The sequence below is a fragment of the Colletotrichum phormii genome (assembly GCF_030913505.1).
Source record: "Colletotrichum phormii strain CBS 102054 chromosome Unknown BDP81scaffold_51, whole genome shotgun sequence".
Classification (NCBI taxonomy): domain Eukaryota; kingdom Fungi; phylum Ascomycota; class Sordariomycetes; order Glomerellales; family Glomerellaceae; genus Colletotrichum; species Colletotrichum phormii.
In genome coordinates, this window is record NW_026851493.1 from 1 (window position 1) to 24,178 (window position 24,178).

The 24,178-nt window shown below is 55.1% G+C and overlaps 9 protein-coding genes and 1 non-coding gene across 10 annotated transcripts; 3 read left to right on the plus strand and 7 right to left on the minus strand.

Annotated features, from left to right (window-relative positions):
* Positions 1-683: 683 nt before the first annotated feature.
* BDP81DRAFT_t388 lies at positions 684-765 on the plus strand. Its single transcript has one exon. It is a non-coding gene; the product is annotated as a tRNA-Ser (tRNA).
* Positions 766-1,678: 913 nt separating this feature from the next.
* Positions 1,679-2,538, minus strand: BDP81DRAFT_443588 (uncharacterized protein; the record flags this gene model as incomplete). The annotated part of the gene is made up of 1 exon (XM_060591740.1): positions 1,679-2,538. A coding segment is annotated over exon 1 (445 nt), but the record flags the coding sequence as incomplete, so codon positions are not given.
* Positions 2,539-3,374: 836 nt separating this feature from the next.
* Positions 3,375-7,187, plus strand: BDP81DRAFT_336694 (uncharacterized protein; the record flags this gene model as incomplete). Its single annotated transcript, XM_060585940.1, has 4 exons — positions 3,375-3,592; positions 3,650-3,842; positions 3,936-5,646; positions 5,710-7,187. 4 exons carry the CDS (start codon positions 3,375-3,377, stop codon positions 7,185-7,187), a joined length of 3,600 nt encoding a protein of 1,199 aa, XP_060437433.1.
* Positions 7,188-7,783: 596 nt separating this feature from the next.
* On the minus strand, positions 7,784-9,196 carry BDP81DRAFT_387898 (family 43 glycosyl hydrolase). The gene is made up of 2 exons (XM_060587045.1): positions 8,713-9,196; positions 7,784-8,612 (listed from the first exon to the last, which is right to left on the minus strand). The coding sequence occupies exons 1-2, from the start codon at positions 9,065-9,067 to the stop codon at positions 7,984-7,986; spliced, it is 984 nt and encodes a 327-aa protein (XP_060437434.1). The 5' UTR covers positions 9,068-9,196; the 3' UTR covers positions 7,784-7,983.
* Positions 9,197-9,339: 143 nt separating this feature from the next.
* On the minus strand, positions 9,340-10,590 carry BDP81DRAFT_456189 (uncharacterized protein; the record flags this gene model as incomplete). Its single annotated transcript, XM_060593138.1, has 1 exon — positions 9,340-10,590. One exon carries the CDS (start codon positions 10,588-10,590, stop codon positions 9,340-9,342), a length of 1,251 nt encoding a protein of 416 aa, XP_060437435.1.
* Positions 10,591-11,644: 1,054 nt separating this feature from the next.
* On the plus strand, positions 11,645-12,151 carry BDP81DRAFT_336741 (uncharacterized protein; the record flags this gene model as incomplete). The annotated part of the gene is made up of 2 exons (XM_060585946.1): positions 11,645-11,821; positions 11,924-12,151. The coding sequence occupies 2 exons, from the start codon at positions 11,645-11,647 to the stop codon at positions 12,149-12,151; spliced, it is 405 nt and encodes a 134-aa protein (XP_060437436.1).
* Positions 12,152-12,547: 396 nt separating this feature from the next.
* On the minus strand, positions 12,548-14,215 carry BDP81DRAFT_336704 (histone deacetylation protein Rxt3-domain-containing protein; the record flags this gene model as incomplete). The annotated part of the gene is made up of 2 exons (XM_060585941.1): positions 12,548-13,895; positions 14,046-14,215. 2 exons carry the CDS (start codon positions 14,213-14,215, stop codon positions 12,548-12,550), a joined length of 1,518 nt encoding a protein of 505 aa, XP_060437437.1.
* A 306-nt stretch (positions 14,216-14,521) lies between these two features.
* Positions 14,522-16,060, minus strand: BDP81DRAFT_336759 (uncharacterized protein; the record flags this gene model as incomplete). Its single annotated transcript, XM_060585948.1, has 2 exons — positions 14,522-14,578; positions 14,786-16,060. Coding segments are annotated over 2 exons (1,332 nt in total), but the record flags the coding sequence as incomplete, so codon positions are not given.
* Positions 16,061-19,472: 3,412 nt separating this feature from the next.
* BDP81DRAFT_443594 (uncharacterized protein) lies at positions 19,473-19,977 on the minus strand. The gene is made up of 2 exons (XM_060591741.1): positions 19,574-19,977; positions 19,473-19,501 (listed from the first exon to the last, which is right to left on the minus strand). The coding sequence occupies exon 1, from the start codon at positions 19,896-19,898 to the stop codon at positions 19,611-19,613; it is 288 nt and encodes a 95-aa protein (XP_060437439.1). The 5' UTR covers positions 19,899-19,977; the 3' UTR covers positions 19,473-19,501; positions 19,574-19,610.
* A 1,342-nt stretch (positions 19,978-21,319) lies between these two features.
* On the minus strand, positions 21,320-22,648 carry BDP81DRAFT_401163 (prostacyclin synthase; the record flags this gene model as incomplete). Its single annotated transcript, XM_060588784.1, has 2 exons — positions 21,320-22,220; positions 22,272-22,648. The coding sequence occupies 2 exons, from the start codon at positions 22,646-22,648 to the stop codon at positions 21,320-21,322; spliced, it is 1,278 nt and encodes a 425-aa protein (XP_060437440.1).
* Positions 22,649-24,178: the final 1,530 nt, after the last annotated feature.

Genomic DNA, 24,178 nt, shown 5'->3' on the forward strand with positions numbered 1-24,178 from the left:
GACGGCGCTGGTTGGGCCGAATACGGATTTCCAGCAGAATCTGGAGGCTGGTGGGTTCAACAGTGGCGAAGGATTTATCAATGACGAATGGAGGCTGCAGAGAAAGGCCGCTGTGAATGCCTCGAGGGCGAGAGCTGAAGCTGGGAACCTCGAAAGCGACGACGAGTTGGGATTTGACTCATAATTCTTCTGGGCCGGTTGGACATATGAACAAGCTTATGTCTCCGAGGTGAGTCTAAGTAAGTAGTACGCGAAACGACTGACTTCATAGCTTGACAGAAGTTTGCCTTCAAGAAGGAAACACGATACTCAACTCTGTTGCTGATTCTGATCTCATCGTGCTTCGTGACTTTTCAAACTGTGACCTGACGCTGCACCATGCCACTTGATCATGTGCCCTCTAGTATTCCAGAACGACTGATAGTCATATCTGGACATGTAGCCAGAGACCACGGAGACTTGGAAAAGCCGGTACGGGTCTACGTCTAGCAGCTGGTTCTTCGTTGAACAGGACTTCGCAACGTTCCGGATCGGGACCGGAGCGCCCCGCCAGGAGCATACCCGCCCGGTGGGGCCAATGGATCTCGACTCAGGGCCACCGTGGCACCAATTGCTGTCGGTACATGAGCCCTCAGCTCTCGTCCATTAGCAAGGGTCCTGGACTCGCTCCAGTTCTTCTCACTGGCGTTGTGGCAGAGTGGTCTAATGCGCATGACTAGAAATCATGTTCCTTCGGGAGCGTCTGTTCGAATCAGGCCAACGTCGATCTTTTGCCTTTGGCCGTGGTGGATGTCGCTTGGGCTTCTTGTCATTCTTTTGCATATGGTCAGCATGCGATTGTTCGTAAAGGCAGATACAAATGGGACAACGTGACAAGCAAGCATGTGCCAACGAAGAGAGCATTCCGCAACCGTACGGCGTTGAACCGCCCGCCTCGTGTTCTCAAAGAGCTAGCTCGATGCGTTGATCTGGCACATTCCACATCGCCCCAGGGTCCGAAGGTCCAACGCCAGATGCGGGCCGCCGCGTGCGTGCCGGTCATGGCATGTCGTTGTCGTTGCCGTTGCCGTTGCCGTTGCCGTTGCCGTTGACGTCGCGTCAAGTTCGCTGTGTTAACGAGTCGGAGCAATTCTTGTCTCGTCTCATCAGGGACCAGGTGACGATGTCAACGGCGATCATAGGGATGTGGGCAGCCATCTATCTGCCTGGCTGGTTTCGTCTTCCTTTCATCCTTCCATCTGTCCCGTTGGGACGAGACGATTCAGTCGCGAAGGATGGGATGATCTGCCCTAGGCACCGCGGCGTTGGGAACGTTGCGATTGTTATCCGTACTGGAGTTTCGAATTCCCAACGTCACAGAGTAAGAATGGCCATTCCTTCAAATCGTGCATTAGTTTGTGCAGAATTGAATAGCACATACTTGTGCTATGCATATGCTCGTACTTACATAAGCCTAAGGCATTCTTGTATCCATAATGATGCTTTGTTAGCTGGTTAGATAAGCCACGTGCCTCGGTCAACCAGTGTGTGGGATGACATAATCACATAATCTGTCGTGTCTGTCTCTCGTTCCCGTCAGAAGGATGGTGGGGGTCGGAGAAAACGGGGCCAACAGCACAAGCACAAGTGGATGGATGATGGATCTCTGGAATGGGTGTGCTTCATTTCGCCGTGCGTCTGCCAGGACCCAATCAGATGCATTCGGAGGGTTTCTGATGTTCTGTGGATGTCGTGTGGATGTCGATGTGGGATGGTTGCCCAGACGAGACGAGACAGAGATTCGACAAAGGGAGGAATGGGGAGAGGACGAAAGTAGCGACGAAGACGAAGACGAGGCAGGGAGCAGATGATGAGCCGTCTCTTCCGAAAAGTTCGAAGCAGTTGCCGTCGGGCTGATGCAGTCGGAAGGCATCTATCCTTGGCTGAGTCTTGTTTTCCGGGCAGGTATCCGTATTGATCGAAAGACCATTGATGGAGGGGAGGACTGGACCCTTTCTTGCCCTTACCCGATAGCCTGCAGCAATCCTGGTGCTTGTTTCCAAGATCCATCGGGGATGACATGATGGATGACATTGACACGGCTAGCCTACAGCAGTGAGCACGCCAGCCCGAGCGGTGACTCTATTCTCTCTCTGTTTTCTCGCCCTGCTGGAATCCTTAAAGTTGGGGTACCAAGTCCTTGACCCTGGATGTTGGGTAACAATAATTAGTGCTTGCAAAAAGCCGCACGGCCCAGCAGACGAGGCCGAGTCCTGGAGTCCTGGCAGCAGCAGCCAAGGCCTTGGACTGTGAATGTCTGAGCATCGAATGGAGCTTGAAGCCCAAGAGCCCGAAGCAGTCCTGCTCCAAATTATCACTCCATCTCTGGCTGCTACTCTTGGCAAATGGTCTGAATATCCTGAAGAACGTGAGACGTTGATAGTAAGGGTATGGCCTTGTGGGTGAAAAGAAATGTAGGTAGACACAAATAAGACAGGCTGCATCCGTAAAAAGACGGACAGAAAGATAGCGAAGCCCAACCGGCATGGCATGGACAAGGTTCTCCCACGCAGCCGCCAACAGCAAGCAGCCGCAAGTAATACCACCTCATACTAAGGACCGGGCAAGGCATGCGAAGAGCAGAAAAGAAGTGGTGACAGCTAACGGCATCCAGCACTTTTTCGTGCCTGCCAAATCTGCTTACCGATACCTTGAGGTACCTCTAGGTATCCGTTATCTGCTGCCTTTTTCCCTTCTTTTTTCTCCATCCCGTCATCTTCAACCTGATCCTGCCATCCTCACCACCAACTCTCCCCCGCCGCCATACCTTACCACTGCAAGGTATTCATCCATTCATTACTCCTTCCAGGCAGGCGTATGACTCGGGTTTTTCTTCTTTCAACATCCTCCGTCCAATGCCCAGCAGGCACCGTTACCAATAGCTTGCATCGAATCTCCAAGACATCCCTCCACCACCGCCGCCAACCAACACTCACAACGCTCGCGCCTGCACACAACACATCCGACGCCGACGCAAACTGACGCTGATACACCATCGCATCCGAGCCAGGACTGACAAGCTATGACTGCGCCTCTGTCTGCAAGGAGGTGATCGCGTCTCACTCAAGAGGCTGAAGACAGACGCCGTCAACGTCGTCCACTCTCCTCTGCCTACCTTACACTCCTGGTACCTAGCTTTGGGGGATTATCTTGGACTTGGAGGACTGGAGTCGCGAGCCCGATCCAGCTTCCCTTCGCTCGTTATCCGCCAACCTGTCTCCGTAATTGCTTCCTCCTCTGCGACCACCCGCCACCCCTGCGCCGGTGGTTTGGATCACCATTCGCGCCTAATTCATCCACCCATCCAGTAGTCCAACCGTCTCGAAATCACGACGATGTTTTCCCATTTACGAATCCACCGAAGGGGACAGTCGAATCCCACTTCACCAAATCCCGAACAGCCCTCTACCACTGCTCCCTGGGATCCCTCGATTCACCAGCAGCACTCTCCCTTCATTCAAGATGCCGCCTTAAGCCCAGACATTCGACCCCAGGCTTCGACAACGAATTCCTCACTGCCTCCCACCCTGCCGCCCATTCCCCGCGTTACCTCGTCCAGCTCCGAATCACCCTCCCCTCTCGAGCGACCGACTGTCGATACCAAGATCAGGGTGACGCAAGAGCCCAACACCCAGAAACCCCAGCCGCCCGTACCTCCACCGGTGCGCTCACCGTACAACGCAGACTCTGGCTTTCTCGGTGGCGTCGCCTTGCGCAAATACCAACGCGAACAGCAGGAACAGCAACAGCAGCTCAAGAAACAACAAATGGCGGCCAAGTCTCCGGATCTGGTTGCGTCTCCGGTCCTTCAAGGCAACCACGAAAGTCAATTCACAAGATCGAAGCCCGCACCCCCGCCGATAAACACCGCCCCTCCGACGAGACCCCCACCGCAGCCCACGAGTGCCTCAAAACATGCCAGCTCCTTTGCGACCCCAACCGAGTTGCATCACCAGGGCGGCCACACCCAGAGCTCGCCCCAAGCTCAAAGCTATGCCTCTACCGGACGACGCCCCGCAGGAACGAGACTATCGAGCGAGCCAATCCGCATGGCAAATCATGGCTCCGATGCCCCCAAGGGCAGGAAAGGCCTGCCTTTTCTCAAAAATCCCATGTCGACACTCCTTGCACGGAGAAAGACAAGCCAAAACGCACCAGACTTAACGCCCCTTCCCCTGGGGGGAAACCCGTCATATGATCCTCGCATTCGGGGGACAAGAGTTCACGACTTCAGCGCGCCACGACCTCGACGAAGCCTCCCCAACAATGAGGGCCCCAGCCCTGCCGCGGCGCCGACACCCGGGACGAAAACACAGCCGCCGATACCTGAAGAGATGTCAGACTTGGGCCAGACTTCGTCGAGAGAGAGCGCAGCACCAACCCAAGCGTTTCAACATGGGAGGAATACAAGTGGTGCTTCTGAATCTGGCCGCTCGGGCTCCGTCAGCGTCATATCACAGCCGGCTATTGAGTCTGGGAGCGGCTCGGTAAAGACAAGAAGCAGCTTGAACTTGGAATCAAAACCTCTGCCCGACGTACCGCCCAAAGACGATACCGCACAATCGTCAAGTTCGGCCTCAATCATCTCCAAGAAACCCTCAATTAGCGCGGCTTCGATCTTGTCTAAGAAAACACCGTCCACAAGAGCAACCCCTTCGAGACATGCCTCCGTGTCTGGGCAAGATGTCCTCTCTTCTGTGCCACGCCGATTGAAGAGTACGTCCTCTAGATTCAGCTTCGACATGGTTGGCGCAGCAAAGGCCGAGAAGCTGCTCGAAGAAAGGCATCGACAACGCGAACTTGAGAGGAAGACTTCCGACCCTGAACCTAGCGGGCCTCGTGATTCTAGGTTCGACGACTTTGACGAGGACTTTGATTACGATGCGATGATGGAGGACGATGGGTTTGAAGAGCCGATTCCGATGAGCAATGATTTTGGAGACGACTACGGATACGAGGAGGACTTTGACGCTGGCGGCACAGATCCTTTGGGTCTTGACGACGGTGAAGATTTTGACGCGGCTGGAACGGACTCCTTTGCCCTTGATCCGGTGCCAGAAGTTGAGATCGAACTTGACGAGGATGCTGAAAACGACCCCGATAACGACCAAGAGAACTTTGCTGGTTTTGTCTTTCAACGATCGGGCCCTCCCTCAGCTTTGACCAGTCCACACAGCGCCGGTCTGTTAGCAACGCCAAGGGATGCAGACGGCAAGGTGATCGGATTCGCCATCTCGAGAGACACGCCGGATTTGAACCAAGTGTTGAGTGAGGGCTTTGTTCCGGGCCAGAACGTATCCCCCAGTACGACTGATTCAACTGCCGGGCTTCCGATGGAAGGCTTGAACATTACCGATACGGAACAGCAAGATGAGGACGAAACGTTGCGCGAGCCAACTCAGTCTCTGTCACCCGCACCACTGTCAGTCCCTAAGAAGGACGATCTCTATTTTGACAATGGCCTTCTCGATGAGTTGGAATTTGCCGGAGAGGGTGACGGCTCCTACTTTGACGAGTCCATATTTGATCTTGACGACACAGACAAGTATGGCCGACCTATTCCCGGGGCCTTTGCCAGGGCTCAAGCTGCCAGGGCTGCCATGACCAGTTGTGCTACTGCGCCTGAGGATAGCGTGCAAGAGACCGATGCCAAGGTGGGCGAAAGTCAAGATGCCAGTGTCCAAGACGGCACTGCCCCTGAGAACATCAAGAGGATCTCCGACAGCACATCACGACTATCTGCGCATTCCAATGTTTCGCAATCGACGGCCCATACTTCCCTCAGCGTCGGCATGCCGGCTCCATCTGTTGAGGAGTCAAAGCGAGCTAGCGACCTCTTAGCCCAGGGCCAGGAGTCCTCAGCAATGACTTCTAGCTTCTCGGCGACGGGTCAGGACAAGGTGGAAGCTTATCAAACTGCCCTGGCGGCAGCGGCGTTCGAAGCCGCCGCCAACGGTAGATTTCGACGAGACTCGTCCCCCCCTCCAAGCGAGCTCATGTCGCCCAGTGGAGAGTCCTTAGATGACCTACAGCATGAGAACATGGACGACTACGATGATTACGACGACACTGGTTTTCGCGAAGATCTGAATGATTACGATGTCGACTATGACGACTTCATTGCGGAGGCAAACGCTAGTGCCCTTGCCAACGACTCTGACGGTTGGTATGGTCAGGAGTTTGGGTTCTACTCTGCTCCTGTCGAAGGAGGCGGACGCCACAGTAGGGATAGTTCCAATGGGTCGGATGAGAAGCCTTTTGAATACGCTAACGGCGGCTTCTTTGGGCCGTCGGGCGTATCTCGAAGCAAGTCTGGGAGGATAGTATCCCGAGAGCCCAACCTCACACCTATCACGGAGAGATCCGAGTACTCCAATCGTAACTCGATCATGAGTCTCGCGGTCCCACCTGGTATCGGTTCCGGTCCATCTAGTCTTCAGAGCCCCGGCCTGGCCCAACTAGCCATGATGGCTGATGGTGACGATAATATGAGCCTGTCAGCGCTGATGCGGCTTCGTTCCAGGGCTTGGGGTGGATCGCAGGCCAGTCTGGTCTCGAGCCGCGAGGGTTCGCCAAGATCGGAGAGGGGTGAGGGTGGAAGCTCGCCTTGGGGCCCGGGGCCTCACAACATGCTGGGCATACATGGTCATGGTCGCAAGAACTCGGCATTCTCTGTTCGCAGCCGCGACATGGATTCTTCAGACGCAGGTAGCACGTCAGGCTCCCCTACTCTCACCATGTCCATGCCCACTCTAGGGTCACCGCCTCCTCCTCTGCCACCACTGAACCAAAGTCCTGCGGTAGTGATGAACTCTCCCCACTTCACGCACAGCGCGGCGTTCGATCCTGTGCCGGAGTCTGACGAGATGGATGAGCTTTCAATCTCCAACACCATCTCACACTCGGGCTTGTGGATGAAGAGCCCGGACACGGCCATGCATCCGAATCTCGTGCCCCGCATCGACCCGACGCCCCAACCTCAGCGAAGGCCTGGAATGGGTCACAAACACAAGGGGTCCGCGGACAGTGTATCTTACATCAAGGAGGAGGAGAGTGGCGAGACCAGATGGGTTCTCGAGCGACGTTTTACCGCCGACAGCGGGGAGATTGAAGTGCAACGAGAATTCGTCGGCAATGGCCAGATATAGGATACACGGCCTTGATCAAGGCGAAAGAGGCAAAATGCCAACCGTTGACATTACGGGAAGATACCATCCAGCAGCGACAGCGTAATTGTTTTGAACACACGATACCTTGGAGTGGAATATGAAGATTTCGAACTTAATGATGGCATACCCTGTATAGAGTTACTGGCCCAAGCCATATGCATCCACGAATGCGATGTAGTGCTATGGGATGAGGCAGACGCCCGGTAATCGAGTTGGAAAGACCACAAGAATAATTAATACTTTTCACAACCACCACTGCACGTGACTCGGGAAACCCTCTATGAAACATTAATGAGTTCTTGGTGATGTTCCAGCTGTCTGCGACCAATGTGGGTATAAGTAGTGAATCCCGTCATGACCTTTTGAGGTTCGCGACAGTCATGCTGGATCACCAATGTTCCGATCCCATATTTTTTATCCCAAGGACCTGCCTAGCCCTGAGTATTTGACACTTTCCTTCTTGATGCCATGCATTCGATGTAATACAGGTCTATGGAATCACTGAAATCCCGCCATTTTATCCTGGCTCTTGTCTCCTGGTGAACCGTCGATCGGCTCGTAGAGTAACAACAATCTTTCAGACGAATGCGACTGTTATATACATCCAATTTCACTCATAAAGTATATACAAGAATCGAGCACTAGACTTCAAGTCCCCTTCATTCATCCGTTTGCAGCGCCATCTCATCCCATCGTATCTTTATCCACAGCATGAAAGTCGTCAACCTCCTCCTCCCAACTTCGTCCACTATCTCACGGCACCCCCATCCCATACTTATTTCGACGGCTCGCCATACGCATAACTAAAAGCAACAGGCGTCCCAAAGTTAGGCGCCCCATTACTATGCGTCCCGAGCATCTGCACCATGGTATACCGACTATCATCACACGCGCCCGCACTATTCGCAGTAGCATGATACGCAATCCACATCTGATCCTCCTTCGGACTCGCAAAGAAACTATTATGCCCCGTCCCATAATGTCCATTCCCACTACTCAACACACATCCATTGCCCTTAGTCCACGCCGCAGGATCCGTCGGCACCTTGCTGCCGTCCCACGTCAACAGACCCAGACAGTAGGACGCGGACCAGCAGTACGAAGCAGAGTAGGCGATGTACGTCTTGCCCCCGAAATAGAGCGCTGCAGGCCCTTCGTTGACGGGGTGGGAGACGCGTTCCCAGGACTGTATGGGCTGGGAGATGAGGGAGACGGAGCCCGAGGTGGAGACGTAGTCCGTGTTGAGCTTTTGGATGCAGATGGATTGATAGGTTGCGCCGTGGAAGCAGGAGAAGGTGAGGTATTCGCCTTGGGAGAGGGTGCGGAGGACGGAGGCGTTGATGGCCCATTCGTCTGGGCCGATGCGGCCTACGTAGGTGTAGGCGTCCCAGGGGGTTGTGCCGCCTGTTTGTGAAGTCAGTGGTCATGGTCTTGATCAAAACACTCTCATACGGGTAGTAGGAAGAGGAGTGTGATATGTGTGAAGGAAAAGAAAAAGACATACCCCTCAAAACATGCATCCTCTGATTATCCAAATTCGCGCTCCCGCCCGTCGTGAAGTAGATGTACCACCGGTTCCCCAGCCAGTGGACCTCGGGCGCCCAGACGTTGCAGCATCGCGAGGCGTCGGCGGAGGAGTAGACGACCTTCTTGGTGGCGGTCTTGAGGCCTTCGATTGTGGTGGAGCGGGCGATTTCGACGGTGGACCAGGTTGTTGAGAGGAGGTAGTAGTAGCCGTCGCCCGAGTAGGTTAGGGAGGGGTCGGAGCCTCCGGGGCGGCGGATGGGGTTTGTGAAGGCTGTGACGAGGGGGGTGAGGGTGAGGGTGAGGAGGGAGGTTGGGGTTGAGAGGAGACGCATATTGAGTGCGATGGGGGTGTACTCGAGAGTCCTTATTCTGTGGAGGGATGAGGTTCGAGGGTGAGCCGGTGGGAGGACTTTGTGAAAGAGGGAGCGGAGGGGAGATTTATATCGATTCTTGAGAGTTGGATATCATGGAGGGAAGCGGGAGAGCATCGCCGTGTAAGTCATCTTCCGGCATCATCATATGCCGCATGTAAGGTCTGCCTGTCACCGTGTAAGCGAGCCCATCAGACACGCCACAAGCTGCAATCCTCCCTCCAATCTCAGGTTCATTCTCCTTGGAAACCCATTGCAGATAGACAATTCTCGGAAAGAGAGAAGGGAATAGTGAACTCGGCGTTTTCTTCAAAGTGGACCGCCGTCCACGGTCTGCCCGGCGAAGAGAAGCCAGCCATTCTGCCAAGATTCGAGACCGCAATATCGGAGGAGGTGGGGGTTGGTGGGATTAGCGGCGTTGCCCCTGCCGGAGCGGGGGGTCCGGAGAGCACCCCACGATGGACACCACGCGCCGGGCATGGCCCTTGGCCCCTAGATGATGGACCTGGGAATTGTAAATATGAGCACACGGCTTTGCCTTGGCGGCCGGCTGACCGTGCTATGACTGTATCGGTATTCCCAGGAACATGTTGAAGTGGGCTAGGCAATACGGCAATGTGCTCGTTTAGAGCTGATCCCCCGGCCTGCATGCGGGCTGCTGTACTTCCATGCCATGGAGGGGTGCGTTCCTGGAGTCGACGGACGTTGAAGCTTAACTTCTCCGGGGCTGCCGTCGTGAGTTTGAGCTTACTGGGGGTGTTCAGCATCTCGCGTGTCGGGGTTGGGATTCCCGGCGAGTCGGGAGGGTAGCGATGCAGATGTGCGAATGTTGGGATGTGATTGGAGCGCTTGGCATCAGCGCCATCCATCTTCTCTTCTTCCCAAGATGATGTGCCCTGAAAGCGCCAGCCCGCCAGCCATGTGGAAGATTGCTTGAAATGCCGTCTTGGAAGTTTGGAATCAAGTGGTCTTGGGGAAATATCTCCATCAATACCCGTTGATGGAGTTGGAGAGTGATGGCTAGGAAGCTGTGATACGGTCGCTACCGAGGGGCGAAGGAAGCTGCCAAGAAACGTCGATGTTGACAATGTCACTATTGGTTGTTCAAAGGTGGAAGCGTACGGATACTTATTGAAGCCGTTGTATGCACCAACTGGCAGAGTATAGCATAAGACAATACGACGGTTAAGTGTCGCCGCGACTCGGCCACCAAAACCATAGGAAGCATTCTCTCTTGATGGGTTCTCGGCCAGCCGTTGAGCAACAATAGGCTTCAAGACTTGCGGTATTACTATGGTTCTTCTTCTCGAGGAAGATCTCATATCTCCCAGTGTATTCAATATGCAATATGCGTCGAGGGGTGATTTAGAAGGTAAGGTACCTGAAGCATATGGTAGGGTCTGCGAATGGCAAATTGAACACCCCTCTAAGGAAGCTGAGGACGGTTTTACTCGCCTCGCCCAGTCTATTCCTTGACGAGACATGCTAGCCTGCCGTACAGTTGTGTCCCGACTCCGGCCCCTGAGACGGTACTTCTCTCAGGCTAGATCCAGATGTCAGTTTCGGTCTCTTTTTTATGGCTGCTTGGCCAATTGATTGACCAGTGCGCGCCCTTGCATACCTAGAAGGGAAGAATCGTAGCCATAGTATTTAAACTTGTCGCCCCTACTTGTAAGTGACGAGTGCCCAGCAGCGTTCATCGGTGGTGGTTGTATAACTGGCAGAGGCAGCGGCTCCCATGGCTGCCTATTCGCCCGTGACTAGAGCGCCATATCTAGTTCTGGTTTGCTTGCAGTAAGAACCGACTTGCCGCCAAATCCCAAACAACTTGCGCCCCCCAGGATGCCGCCTCCAAGCATACCTCCTACAGCATATGTGACCTGGACGACCGCATCCCCAGGTCTTTAGTACTCCTCTACATGTATTCAAGAAAGAATATACCCCAAAAGATTCTCAGTAGAAGGAGGGATGGTTCAGGACCGAAGTAATAATAATACCTTAGCTGTAGTAGTAAAAGTGGTAGGACGCCTCGTGTTAGACGCGCAAGAGCATACCTGAACACCGACGACTCGTATCGAGCTTTGATCCGGGGGATCTGGACTGGAGGTTTCACCGCCCATATCCTCCTACACACCACTTTCGTGAGCTTCTTATGTCATCCGCTCGTACCTTCAGGGCCGCCCAGGTACCGATGAGCTTCCGCAGAGTGTAACGGCAAACCTCGGCCCCATCCGCCTCCGCCACCGGAAGCCCAGCCCATTGGGGTTTGATCATTGGGGAACCAAAGGGGTGCAGCAGGGGTCCAAACAAAAAACGCCTCCTGCGCTGCGCTGCGCTGCGCTCCGACCAACCCGCGTCAATGACATTGTGACATTTTTCTTTACCCGAGCATTTTCGCCATCTTTCCGAAATCGTCCATCTCCAACCCGCACTTCACATCACGACCAAAACCACCACCACCAACGACTCCAAACAACCTCACTTAACCTACCCAATAATCAAAACAACGACAATAACTCAAGTCGACAAACACCCAAAATGTCTCGCCTCCTCCGCCTCCGCCCCCTCCTCAACCTCCCAAGGACCTCGTCCCGCCTCTCCTCAACCTCAGCCTTCTCCCACGGTCCCGCGCCCCCGCGCCTCCCAGCAGACCAACAAGCCGAATTCGAGCGTCTCCAGCGCCAGGCCTCCGTCTCAAGCGCCTTCCAACACCTCGTCGAAGAGCAATCCGAATCTCCCGCCTCTGCCTCTGCCTCTGCCTCGGCACAATCTACCTCTCCCTCTGCCGATGCCTCTTCTTCCGCAGTCGCCACCGAGGCTACCACAACAGCAACCGCCACCGCAACTGAACCCGCGACAGCAACCCCTACAATCGCAGCAACGGACGAAGACACAATGCACCCAAACTACGTCCGCGGCGCCCCCGCAGAATTCGAGGGCGACATCAACCCGCGCACAGGCGAGGTCGGCGGGCCCAAGAGGGAGCCGCTTCGTTGGGGGTCTGGTGGGGATTGGAGCTACAACGGTCGCGTGACGGACTTTTAGATACTGTTTGAAGAGCAAAAACTCCATCTGCTTGCCGGAGTGGATATTCTCGACAGTCGGGCGCTGTCTGAGCGAGAGCGACTTGGTCGGGATGAAGTCCATCGTCTTGTGATTTCCTCCAGGAAACACCAAGAAGTCACCGGAATGTCTTTCGCTGGTCAACAAGCTTCAATAAGAAGCACCTCTCGCAGCTGTATCATCAGTGTATAGTACCTAGCCACCATAATCATATCAAGATACCATATAAAAATCTCAAATCACCTCAAGTATTCAAAAAGTATTGGGTATTATAACCAGCGCTACTCCTACAAAACTACTCCAACTTTGTCATCCGCTGCCCAATGCTCATATGCCGTTCGTCTCCAAATCAAGCCGTGATAGATGTTGATAGATGTCTCAAGCAGCCGGAGCGTCAGAAACCTTGGCGGCGCCATCCACATCCATCTTGTCGCCATCGACCGCTGGAGCGCCGTTCGCGGTAACCCCGTTCGCGGTAACCCCGTTCGCCTTGGGGGCCGCGCTCTGGGGAGGCTCTCCGTCGATTCTATTCTCCTTGTCACCTTCACTCGGCGCTCTCTCTTCCTTGTACTCGTCAGGGGCGCGCGCGCCTTGATTCCTCTTCCACCAGGTGCCAGAAACGATCTCGCCTCGAATCTTACTGAGGCGAAGCTTCTCGCGCTCCAGCGCGGCCCCATTAAGGCCACGGCTGGCCGCGTGCATCTCTCCCATGGCTTTGCGCATTCGCTCTCGGCGACCTTTGCCACGGAGACGGTTCTGCGTACCAGCGCCATTCGTGACCCAGCGAATACCCGTAATCATGAAGCTGATGCCGTCGTGGACCGACTGGCGACCATTGTACCGTCCGCCAAACTCTCGCGACTGAATGCCGAAGCGCGTAGTGCTACCGTACTTATCCAATCGTGGGAGGACCACGAGGCTAACGTGCATATCGCGATCGACGGGCACAGTGACAGGACCCGTCTTGGGCGCCTTGTCAAGGTATGTGGCCGAGTTGGCCTCGAACCGGGCCTTCTCCTCCTTCTCCTCCTTCTCCTTTTCCTTGCGTCTCTTTGTTGTCGGAACTTCCTTTTCGGGGGCATTGATACCGCGATCGAGGTCCAACATTGCCACATCCACGTCGTCAGCCCATTCACCTCGAATCCATCCACCGTGGATACAAGCAGCAACGACGTCGGAGTCGTCCGTGTACACGTCTGTGCCCCACAATGCTCTGCGAGCCGTGATCTCTTCCCTCGCCGCTGAAGTGAGATGCACCTTGGGAACCTTGACCGTGAGTGTACAGTTCTCCTTGTCTTTGATGACATTCCAGGGAAGTGGTATGGGAGTCGAGGAGAACCCGCGACCCGATGGAACATTTGGCAATTGTCTCGCGGGCATGAGCTTGGGTTCATATAGCACATCGCCCAGGTGTGTTCGCGGCAGATGAGCAATCGATTCGAGGACAGCCTTTGAGGTCACGATCGTTTTTGGCTTGGGAGGGAGGATGTTCGTCGCGCTCTGCACGGCCTGCTTTGCTGGCGTCTCCTTGACGTGCGTGTGCTGATGTGCCGGTCGAGGAACATGGTGGTGGTGAGCAGCCGGCAAATCTTTCGCCAGTCCCGTCGGAGATGGGATGGGAGTGCTTCCTTTCACGTTCTTGAAAGGTGTGCCGCCGCTGGGAGTAGGAGTGGGAGCGTTGGCGTGATCGACACCATGATGACCATGATGATGATGGTGATGATGGCTGTCGTCGTTAGTCGTTGTAGAAAGACCAGAGGGAACCGGGACGTACTGATGGTGGTGGTGTTGATGAGTCTTCGGGCGTTTTGCTCGACCAACAGGCGTCAGTCGTCCCGTGCTCTCCTCGTCACCCTTAGTGTCATCTTCTTTTAACTTTCTTCGCCTGCCCTTGGGTTTAGGTGCTGTCGTGTCTGGTCCAGACTCGTGCGCTGCGCCTTCTGTCTCGTCGCGTCGTGCGAGGCTCGCGTTTGTGTATGGTGATGGAGCTACTGTATTGACAGGGCTGCCAGTAAGGGTGACTCCGCTTCCTATTCCGGAGAACATCTTACCGAACTCGCTTTTGATGCTGAGTTGCCCTGGTGGTCCTGGCTGTCGTGATTGCGCTCCTTGGACAGCCTGAGGCAATGGCGATACCCGTCCTTTCCGATTGATCTCCTGGACCGCCAACAAATTTCTTTGATTATTGTTTGGGTGCTCTTCAGCAGGTCGGTTGCGAGGTGAGTCGTACATCGGCGGGCCATGAGGTGCGCTGTACGCGACAGATGGAGGCGGCGGGCCTTCCTCGACTCGACGATGCGGAGGAGGGGGTTGCGCTTGAGGGTGTAGGTGGTTTATTCGTCGCTCGGGAGAGTCAAAAGGCTGCTGCTGCTGCTGTGGTTGTTGCAGCTGCAGGTGCGGCTGACCGGGCTGACCAGGCTGTCCCGGTGGCCCAGGCTGGCCTGGAGGAGGCTGTTGAGCATGATTGGGAGGGGGGTACCGGTCGTTGGGAGGTGGCTGTTGCTGGAATTGAGGAGCTGGAGCGGGATGAGCCTGACCCTGAGGTGGGTAACTAGGCGCAGAGGTCGGGGGGTATTCGTGATGCCTCGGATGCAGCCCAGCGGGATCGTAAGGTACCCTGGACTGATCAAAAGGCGGCTGCTGTCTTGGTGGCCAAGGGCCTTGCTCACGCTGCTGCTGCTCCGGCGGGCGACTGAACGGTGGGGGCTGCCCTCTTTGAACTTCCTGAGGCCGGTATTCGCCCTGGTGTACGGGAGGTCCTCGACCACCGTCGCCTCCCGAATATGCTCTGTCTCTGCGCTCTCTTTCCCTAAACTCAATCTCGTCCCGTCGATCCCTTTCTGCGCGGTAACGGTCATCAAAGGTCATGGGCTTCAGACCAGGTCGCTCTGGATTGTACTCCATCGAGCCTCTAGATATCTCCTCCCGCCTCGGATACATCTCCTCCGGTCCGTTATTCCGACCCATCTCAGCAGGCCTTGGCGGCATGTTTTGAAAGGACTTTGGCTGGCTCGTGGGCCTCGGCGGAGGGCCTTGAGGCATTCGGCTCGACTCTCTACCATCCTGAGCTGAAAGGCCGCGCTGGTGGTAACCCTGCTGGGGTGTGCCGTACCGCTGCATCTCGGGCGTGGTCGAATACGCACCCTGAGGCGATGCAGCGGCGCTACCTCTCGGATCATACGGGCGCTGATGGTCAGGTGTCTGGGGTCTTCTGAAAGGCTGATAGTCGGAGGAAGCAGAGTGCATTCTCGGAGAAACCTGCATCGTCGGCGCGAACGTCGGTCCAGAAGGCGCCGAAGTCGCCGGCGCAGGAAAATGCGATGGCGGCGGCTGTGAGTCTCTTTGCGCTGCGGGAGGGCCACCCAGCATTGAGGATATTGACATTGAACTGCCGGTGCTCCCCGTTCTTTGTATTGAGTGTAGCGAAGGTAGCTCGCGGCCGCCTGGGAATGAAGTCGGATGACCAACGTTCAAAGGCGGAGCTCTTGGCACAGGCAGGCCATAGTGCCCCATCTGATGCGATCCCGGAGGAGGTGGATTCCCAGGCTGGGGAGGAGAGCCCGGAGGAGGCATATTACGATTCATCGGCGGACCACCAGGTAATGAGGATGCACTCGGGTGTCGAGAGTGGCCTGAAGGAGGAGGAGGTCCCGAATTTGGCTCTTGCGGGAAGGATCTTGGGCCCAATGCGTAGTATGGATTTTCTGAGGAGCGTCGCTGATGCTCGGCATATGGAGGATTATTCGCAGGCGGATGGGAGACGGGTGGGAATGGCGACTGGTTCGGTGTCGATGTCGCGGTCGTGTTCGACGATGGAGGAAATGGTGAGCGGCTGTACTGCGAAGCAGCGTTGCGCGAGAAGGGCAGCTGTGGCGGCTGTCTTGGATCCATCGCGCCGAGTTTTTAGCTCAAAGCCCACAGGGTGGATTGCACATAGGTGTCGGAGGGTGCGTCAGCGCGACGGCGACTAGGGTGCAGTGGATGCTATCGCAAAAGCAGAGTCGTGTGCGGGTGCCGAAGAGGATCGCTCGATAGGCAAAGGTATCGTTCGGTGATGATCGCGGTGGTGAAGATTCGATCGGGCGACGGGTGAAGAATCGCTTGGTGTTGTGGGAGGGTAAGGTTGAGGATGAAAGGTAAGGTGAGGTGAGGTGAGAAGCAAGGTAGGGAAGGAGGAGGGAAGTGTCGAGGAGCAGAGGAAGATCGCGACACACTATTGTGTTACACGGACGCAGAATTATTTTGGATTCCCCTGGTCGGATCCTGTTTCGGTGGAGCTGGGCTTGCCGGCTGTTGGCATTGAACAGCTTGTGCCTGTGCTCACTCTCGTTTTTTTCCTCTCTTTCTTTTCCTTGGCCCTCGCCTCTTTTTTTGCAGTACCTCGGGGGCCGGAGGGTGTGAAGGTCCAGGTGGAGGTGGTAGTGGACTGGCGACAGGGTCCCGGTTCTTGTTGGTGTGGGTGGGTTGAGAAGAGATGGTGGTGTCTTGTCTTGTCTCTTTCGGGGATGGGGTAAGACTCAAGAGAGAGAAGTCAAGGTGACAGACAGGGTGGTTCACCCTTGGTGACTGCAGTCTGCAGGTGGTGGTGAGGTCAAGCTGGAGACGCGGTTAGTCCAAAAGTCGAGTTCGACAATCCGTCCAGCTTGGAGACTTACCTCAGGTTGGGGGACCTTAGGGGACTTGGGACCGTGAGCTGGTGACCTTGGGGCCGCCGCTGGCAAATGGGCGCAAATCAGCCGGAACGTGACAGGGATGCCGGGGGAGGTTCGTTCGCGCTAGTGAGACAGGTGGCCCCCCGTTGATGGGAAACGATGATGTCGATGCGCCGCGCCCGGGGGAACGAAGTACGGATACGTATGGATGTTGTTTTCCTTGCCGCAAGCTGGTGGGCTTTTTTGTTGCTTGACAGATTTGACGTGATGAGATGGTGAGGTTGCTTTGTTCGTGGAAGCTGGAGTCGAGTCGTAGCTTCCCGCTTACCGCGCCAGACTCGAGGAAATGTGGTGATGACTTCACGTGACTGTCTGGTTGAGTAGGTAATCGACTATGTACCCAGTACCTTCCCCGTGTTGATCTTCCAGTAATCGAAGGTAAGAGCCAACAAAGTAGAAATGTAGAAGGAAGAAAGGAAGGGGTCTGGGCAGCTACGGATCCAGACGTGTGTTCCTTCCTGAACCCTTTCTCACTGTCGAAGCTGCAGGGAACCCAAGCTGACAAGGTATTTTGCGCCTCGCGACGAACGCAGAAGCTCCAAGACAGGACCGAACGGCGCGCAAGGCGTGGAGGAGCTGGAGAGCAGCAAGGAGTCGATGGGGGGAAACGAGGGGGGACGAAGATGCGCAAGGGGACATGGACGATCCAAGGGGCCCTATCCGTACCGTGGCACACTATGGCAAGGTAAGGTCAGGTAAGCTTATGCAGGAAGAGACGGTCCGCAGAGTCTTAGTGCGACTGTCCGTTGGCAATAGTACTGCCGTCAAAGGTCAAAGCATCTGATCGAGGAACACTGGAACAGGAACGAGGGCGGGGAAGAAGAACGTCGACAGTCGACAGCGCATCGCCGCATGCCGGAAAACGAAGGACGCACGGCAGCTCTGCACAGCATTTCTTACGAATGGGCTGTCACATCATCACTCTAGTCTCTAAGTTAGTCTTCGGGCAGGCAAGGAACGAGTGGGTTTGTCTGCCGTGCTCGAATCGCAACCTAGGAACATACACAGTAGGGAGGGGAAAGCAAGGCAAGCCACCAAACAGATGCGGAATGCACAATGCAGAGAGTTGCATGCGGGATGCCCCAACTTCCAAGTAGAAAGACTGGCGGTGGACAAAGATGGCCCAGGGCGCGGGGCTCCTCAGGGCGAGTCGTGCGAGAGTGCGGGAAGGGCTGTGTTTTCCTGTTGTTTCTGGCTGACCTGAGGTTAAAGGTAACTTTCTTTGGCGTGATGCTACGTAGACGACCATGCTCATGCATCTTAAAAGTGCATTTATGATAGGAAGAGTCAGGTATCTGTAAGGTATGGCAACCTCACCCACAGCAAGGGGAATGGAGACAAAGGTTGGGGTAATTAAGGTGGCGTGCCTTGCGTCTTGTCTTGGGTGTTGCGCGCCGTGTCTGCATGTCTCTTGTCACCTCGACTCTTTCATATGAGACTCGAGAGGGTGTCGTGTTGATGCTGTGGTCTTGAACATGACCCTGATGGCGACCGTTGCTGACGGCAGCACCGATGTAAGCAATATGATGGTTTGATGAAGTTCATCTAGGTAGCCAGTTGCCACACACTATCCCGTCCAGGTACATGGAATGTCAACAAAACACTCAGTGGGCGACGCTATGGCTAGATTCTCAAATGCTCAAGAATGTTTCGTATCACTTTGCTGAAGAAGATGAGGTACCTTGCATTCTGCCTGCAAGACAGAGCTGTCAGGTTTGCTCCTTTATGTGCTGAGAGTCTTCCATATAATCTCGGATTCTCTCATTAAGTCAAAAGCCAATAGACCAGTGGATTGTGTAGACACAACAGACTGAGGGGATTCACCTGAATGCTTTCAGCAGCAAAAACCAATATGTGTGACAATGACAGACTTGAGTGACAGACTGACGAGACGAGGACCGGGAAGCTGCCGGTACGTATCGCCCGCCGCCTGCCGCCTTTCCCCTCCCTCCTGGGAGCCACCCTGGACCCCCATTCCGTTCCTTCCCCAAGGTGCCAATGATGATGCATCAAATGACCGGATCACCCAGTTTTGTGTGTTTTTTTCTTGTGCCTGGGGGCCCTTGGGGAAAGTTGGGAAGGACCCGCCCACCGCCATGAAGAGCTTCGAGGTGCAGGAGTGCAGCAGCGGAAGGACGGGCGGCGCTGGATTCTCGCATGGACCCGGACCTGGCCCGACAAGACTGGAAACCTGAAGCTTTTTCGCTTTTCCCAATGGAATGAGGAGAAGGGGCCCACCTCATCTGGCACCGACGACGGGACGATGGTGTTGGTGCACAGTCAGCGCCAACTGTAACTGGGACGGGAGGGTCATGTCACTCCCGTCACTCTCACGCACCTTCCTCAGGAACAGAAGAGGGTTCCTGAGGCAAGACATAAAGTACATTAAGTTACGTAAGGTGAGGTGTGCAGAGGAAAGTTGACATGATCACGTCGGGCGCGTCAGGGTGGTCAGGGGCTCCTTCCGTCAAGCAGGGTTCAGGTCCCCAACCCCCCGGCCTCTCCTTCCCCGTCCATGGATCACCGCTGAGCCTTGGTGTTGGGCTGAGAGGGAAAGCGGGGGCAGGCAAGGCCGATGAAGCAGGTGCGTCAACACGACGACTGGTTGCCATCATTAAAGGTACCTACCTACCTTACGGATACCTACCTGTTCGTACCTACCTTACCTTGGAGAATCCTGACTTGACTATAGCTGCCTTTGCATTCGGTCTGTTGCCTCCAGCAGAGAACTATGAGGAGAAGAAGAGTTGGCGTGTTGTTTCCTCCTCGAATGCAAAGTGCGGGGAAGGTCGAGAGAATGAATTGACACGCACGAACTGCGCCTTCCTCGTCTCGAAATTGCAGGTGTATCCGTTGGCGATGGGGCACCAGTAGCCTGTAGGTATCCGTGAGGCAGCTTGGGCAAGCACAGCAAAACAGAAGGAACGGCGTGGGCCGTGGCAGCTGCTTCCGTCACCCTTCCCCTTCCTTTGGGAGGTCCCCACAAACAGCTCCTTCCCCAAACTCGCTCCCAACATCCCGTGCTTGCCCTGCGACAGAGACCCGCCCAAGGCACGCACTTTCCACAAGTGCGCCAACGATGAGTTCGAAAAGGCTCTTTTGCGACCTGACCTTATTACCTCATCCATTGACCATTCCAAGAAAGTTGCTGAAAGCTTCTCGTTCAACTCCACTCTCCCAATCTACTTTTTCCGACAATCGGTCTGCATTATTTCTAACCGCGGCACCTCGTGTGTCTCCTGTGTATTCGCATATTCGTCGGACATCAGGCACATCCACTGCTCGGGGCAACAGCGTCCGGCGAGAGCCGAAGACAGAAAAAAATTGATGCAACACGGCGCGAGATCCCACAGGGCCCGCCGGCAGCTATCCGCGCTCCTTGCAAAAGAACAACCCAAGAAAAGTAGGTAAAGATCTTGCAAACCCTGACCGCAACAAAGATGCAGGGGATTCGAACAGACCCCCCGGCCGCCAGAGGGCGGTGAAGAAGCGAAGACGACCACAGCTTCGCCCAACGCCCTTCACCGATGGCTCATCCCGACGCCTACCTACCCGCCGTGGATGCATAGACCCCGAGTCCTCTATCCACAACTTCATTTATACCCTGGAGGGCAAGCAAGGCAAGCCAAGCCAACGTGCTTGGAGGCCCTGGACCAACGACAAACCACAATCATGGAAGGGATGTCTGGTAACCTTGCGGTCAAAGGTTGTGATATTCCGCCATGAACTCGGCACCGGATTTGCAAATGCACATTGTCAGCGTGCCCTTCGCCCTCCTCCGTCAGCCACTCGTTCATCGACGTTTAAGTCTATCCGTACTCTGACGCGCCATTCGCTATCGCTCCCGCCCCCATATCTCATCCTTGCATCACATCACCAACTCGGGAGGCCAAAAGATGCCTGGCTGATAACGGTTGGCCGAATCATCCCATGGGATCGGCCACGTCGACTATCGCCCGCTGTTCCGTCACCCGTGTATGGCTGGACTACCCTCGTCTTATGTGCGGCATGACACTCCATCTGGTCCGTCACGCAACACCGCATCCTCCCACTTTCTGCCAATTGCGGCGCCAGAGACTCTTCAACCTGCAGACTCGCAATTGACAGCTCAACGCATGACGCCGGGATTGACAGGGGGGCCACTTGCCGGCTGCAACCACTTCCGCCATTGTACGTCGCTGCTGAACGATATCGCCAATCATACGGCGGGACTTCTTCGCATCGATTGCTTCAGCTCGGTTTTGTCAAGGCAAAGTCACGCAGTGGTCTGCATTCGCAACTTCCAACCCTCCAAACACCTCTGCTAAGATCCTGCTTCGTCGACATGGGATAAGGCCGATGCCACCACATCTCACCGATGTGAGAGGCATCCACCTGTACGCTTCACGCCAGACGGGACAGATCTTGAGTAGGAAAACTGTAAGCTTTAATGGACGACCTAACATACGAATCTCCATGTCACGTCTTCCCAACCCTCCCGCCGCGAAATCTTGATTTGCTCGGCTGCCCGATTACCTGCCGGTCGTCTCGTGGCTCCACCTAGTGGCGGAGCTTCCGCCGCAGGAACCTTGACGCCGTCCACGTCGAACCCAAGAGCCAACGCGCTGACGAACCCGAGGGTCTCCGTTTGGGCAAAGTGACGGCCGGGGCACAGGTAGCGGCCGCCGCCGAACGGGATCAGTGCCCCACGTCTCCGTTTCTCCTCCCGGGGATCAACGTCAAGGAATCGCTCTGGCTTGAAAGAGGCGGCATCATCGCCCCAAATCTCCGGCATGAAATGCGTGACGCTTGCCGACCACTGCATATTGGTACCCTTCTTCAACAGATATTGACGACCATCCGTGTCCTCCAGTGTCGCATCCTTCATAACACGTCGGTTCCCTATCTGCGCACTGTGGAGTCTCAGAACTTCGCGGAAGCAAGCGCCTAAGAAAGGACAGTCTGCCTCCAGGCTCTTAGCATTGATTGTCACATCTCGTCCCGTCTCAGTCTTCGTTGCTACGACCACCCTTAGGACTTCCTGCCGGATACGCTCAATGTACTCTGGCCTAGAGAACACCTCGGCAAATGTCCAGAACAAGTTCGGTGCCGTATTCAACGTTGCAGCAAAGGGAATCAGAAACTCGGTCTGGGAGAGGTCCTCGGATGCCATCCCCAGCTCGCGGAGGTACCTAGCTCGGTCTTGAAGAATCTTCGCCACATCCGAATTCTCATCTTTTCGTGCCTTGTAGAAAGGTCGGATGAGATCACTCATCCTCTGTCGGGCAGCGATAGCCTTGGGAGCAACCAGGTTCGGTGCAACCTTCATCACCAAGAGCGCTGCACCTTTCTCAAATGTCCTACTCGATGTTAGCAGATGCCATGCCACTCAGTTTGCGCACTCTTCTCACCAAAGATCCTCAAGCTTCTCGGCGTCCCACATGTTGTCTTTCCCGTACAGAGCAGTCGCAGTGGCCATGGTCACGGCACCCTTGATCCATTCGAATCCATCGGACTCTTCGAGTGGGCTCTTGGTGTTGATTGTCATCAACACCCCTGCCAGGTATTCCAGAGCAGCACGATTCATCTTTTGTAGCGCGTCCTGGCGTAGATTGGCCGCCATAGTTTTCTCAATATGGTGCAAGATTCCCGGTTGCATGAGGGTGTCTATATGATGACTCGGAAGATCCAGTACGGCCGACGAGGCTTCGATTTGGAATGGCTCGAAGGAGATGTCTCCATGGCACATGGCCGCTGCGATCAGAGAGGGCGAGTTTGCCACATACATCTTGCCATGTAACATTGGCAGTGTGCAAATCGGCATTTTATTTTCATTGCTTTACGCGTCAGTCAGCAAGAGTGTCCGCTTGTCTAGACGGCCGAAAACATACTACAATCTGGCATAGAAGCCGCCTGATTCTCTGATGAGAGAGATGATGTGTCCGAACACTGGTAGTCTTGGACGGAGCACCGGAGGTTCACGAGGATCAAAGTTCGGAAACAGGAGCTTCTTCAGCATGAAAGCCAGCGGTAGCAGCAGCAATGCCGCCGTGGCTACAATCATCGAGTAACTCCTACCGGCCGATTCCATACTCTGAGCGCTAACGTCTGCCATTTCCGCGGATATCAGTCGGAGTAGCACAACCCGCGATATTGAAGAGAAATGGCGAGCTACCAGCAGGTTTTGATCAGGGCGTAGGCCACCGTTATATTACGAACATTTTCCCCTCTCCCCCTATCGCTAGGAATGTCCGACCTTCGTTACACACGCCGGTCAGGTGTAATCAGCACTAAAAACGCCTCGCAGGACAAGGGTGTCACCAAAAGCGCTCACCTATCATATGGAACGTAGAATTTCTTATTCAAGCCACCGAATGAGGGCTGATATCGTCTTGCATCTCGAGGAAAGCTCTGGAATAAGGGCTTCGTTATGCATTGGCCGGCGGATCATCTTTTAATCCGCTTGTTCCTTTTGATATCTCGAACCCCACGAGCGTGCGAAGCTTCGTGAAGTCAAGCTGTGAGCAGACACTTTGTCGCATCAGCTACCAAGGATGGCAATTTCTGCACTGGCGTGGGAACGTCCCAGTCAGTATTTGATTCGACAGCGGTCCACGAGAAAAGTCATTCAGCTAAAGGCCCAAGACATGCGGCTCAAAAAGAACGGCCCTGGCGATGGGATCCTCCAGTCTAGCCTATTCCGATGGTGACAGGCGATGGTCTGCGTCCACGCTCAAGCGTGACAGCTCCCTCACTCTTGGACGTGACCCAGGCCCGGGTCTGTGATTGACGCATGGTGCCTTGAGGCGAGGTTTCTGCCGAACTGCTTGCGCCCCTGTAGAGCTTCATTCCAGCCCTTGTCTAACCTGCTCGCTGCACAGCAGTTTGAGATCACTGATCCAGATCGAGCTGTCCCAAACGCCATCCGAACCCATAGCAACTCATGCCCATGCTTTACGCCAATGATGAGCCAACCACTTTCCATAGGAGACTTCGAAGCGGGCACATTTGTCATTGCGAACTCTCTCTTGTCCAGAATCACGCAACACCAACGTCTTACGGCCATCCCAGCTATGTCAAGTATAGTTCGTAAGGTATAACCCAGGCGAACGGTCGGGATTACTTTCCTAGCCCGTCAGTTTGGCTACTAAGGCGGGCGGTTGCATCCAAACGCAACGCACGGGAGTTCAAGGCTACACCTGCAGCTTTGCCTTCTACGCACCAGCCAGCTCAGATCCAGCCAATGTACGGCCGCGGCATCAGTGTTGCAAAGCCAACGGGGTATCCAAGTGCTACGATTTCACGTCAATGCATACCA

Excerpts from the sequence above, each read along its gene's own strand:
- BDP81DRAFT_443594 (XM_060591741.1), bottom strand. The coding sequence starts at position 19,898 with ATGTTGGGAGCGAGTTTGGGGAAGGAGCTGTTTGTGGGGACCTCCCAA.
- BDP81DRAFT_387898 (XM_060587045.1), bottom strand. The coding sequence starts at position 9,067 with ATGCGTCTCCTCTCAACCCCAACCTCCCTCCTCACCCTCACCCTCACC. Across the intron at positions 8,613-8,712 it reads GAGGATGCATGTTTTGAGGG|GCGGCACAACCCCCTGGGAC; the intron begins GTATGTCTTTTT and ends CTTCACAAACAG.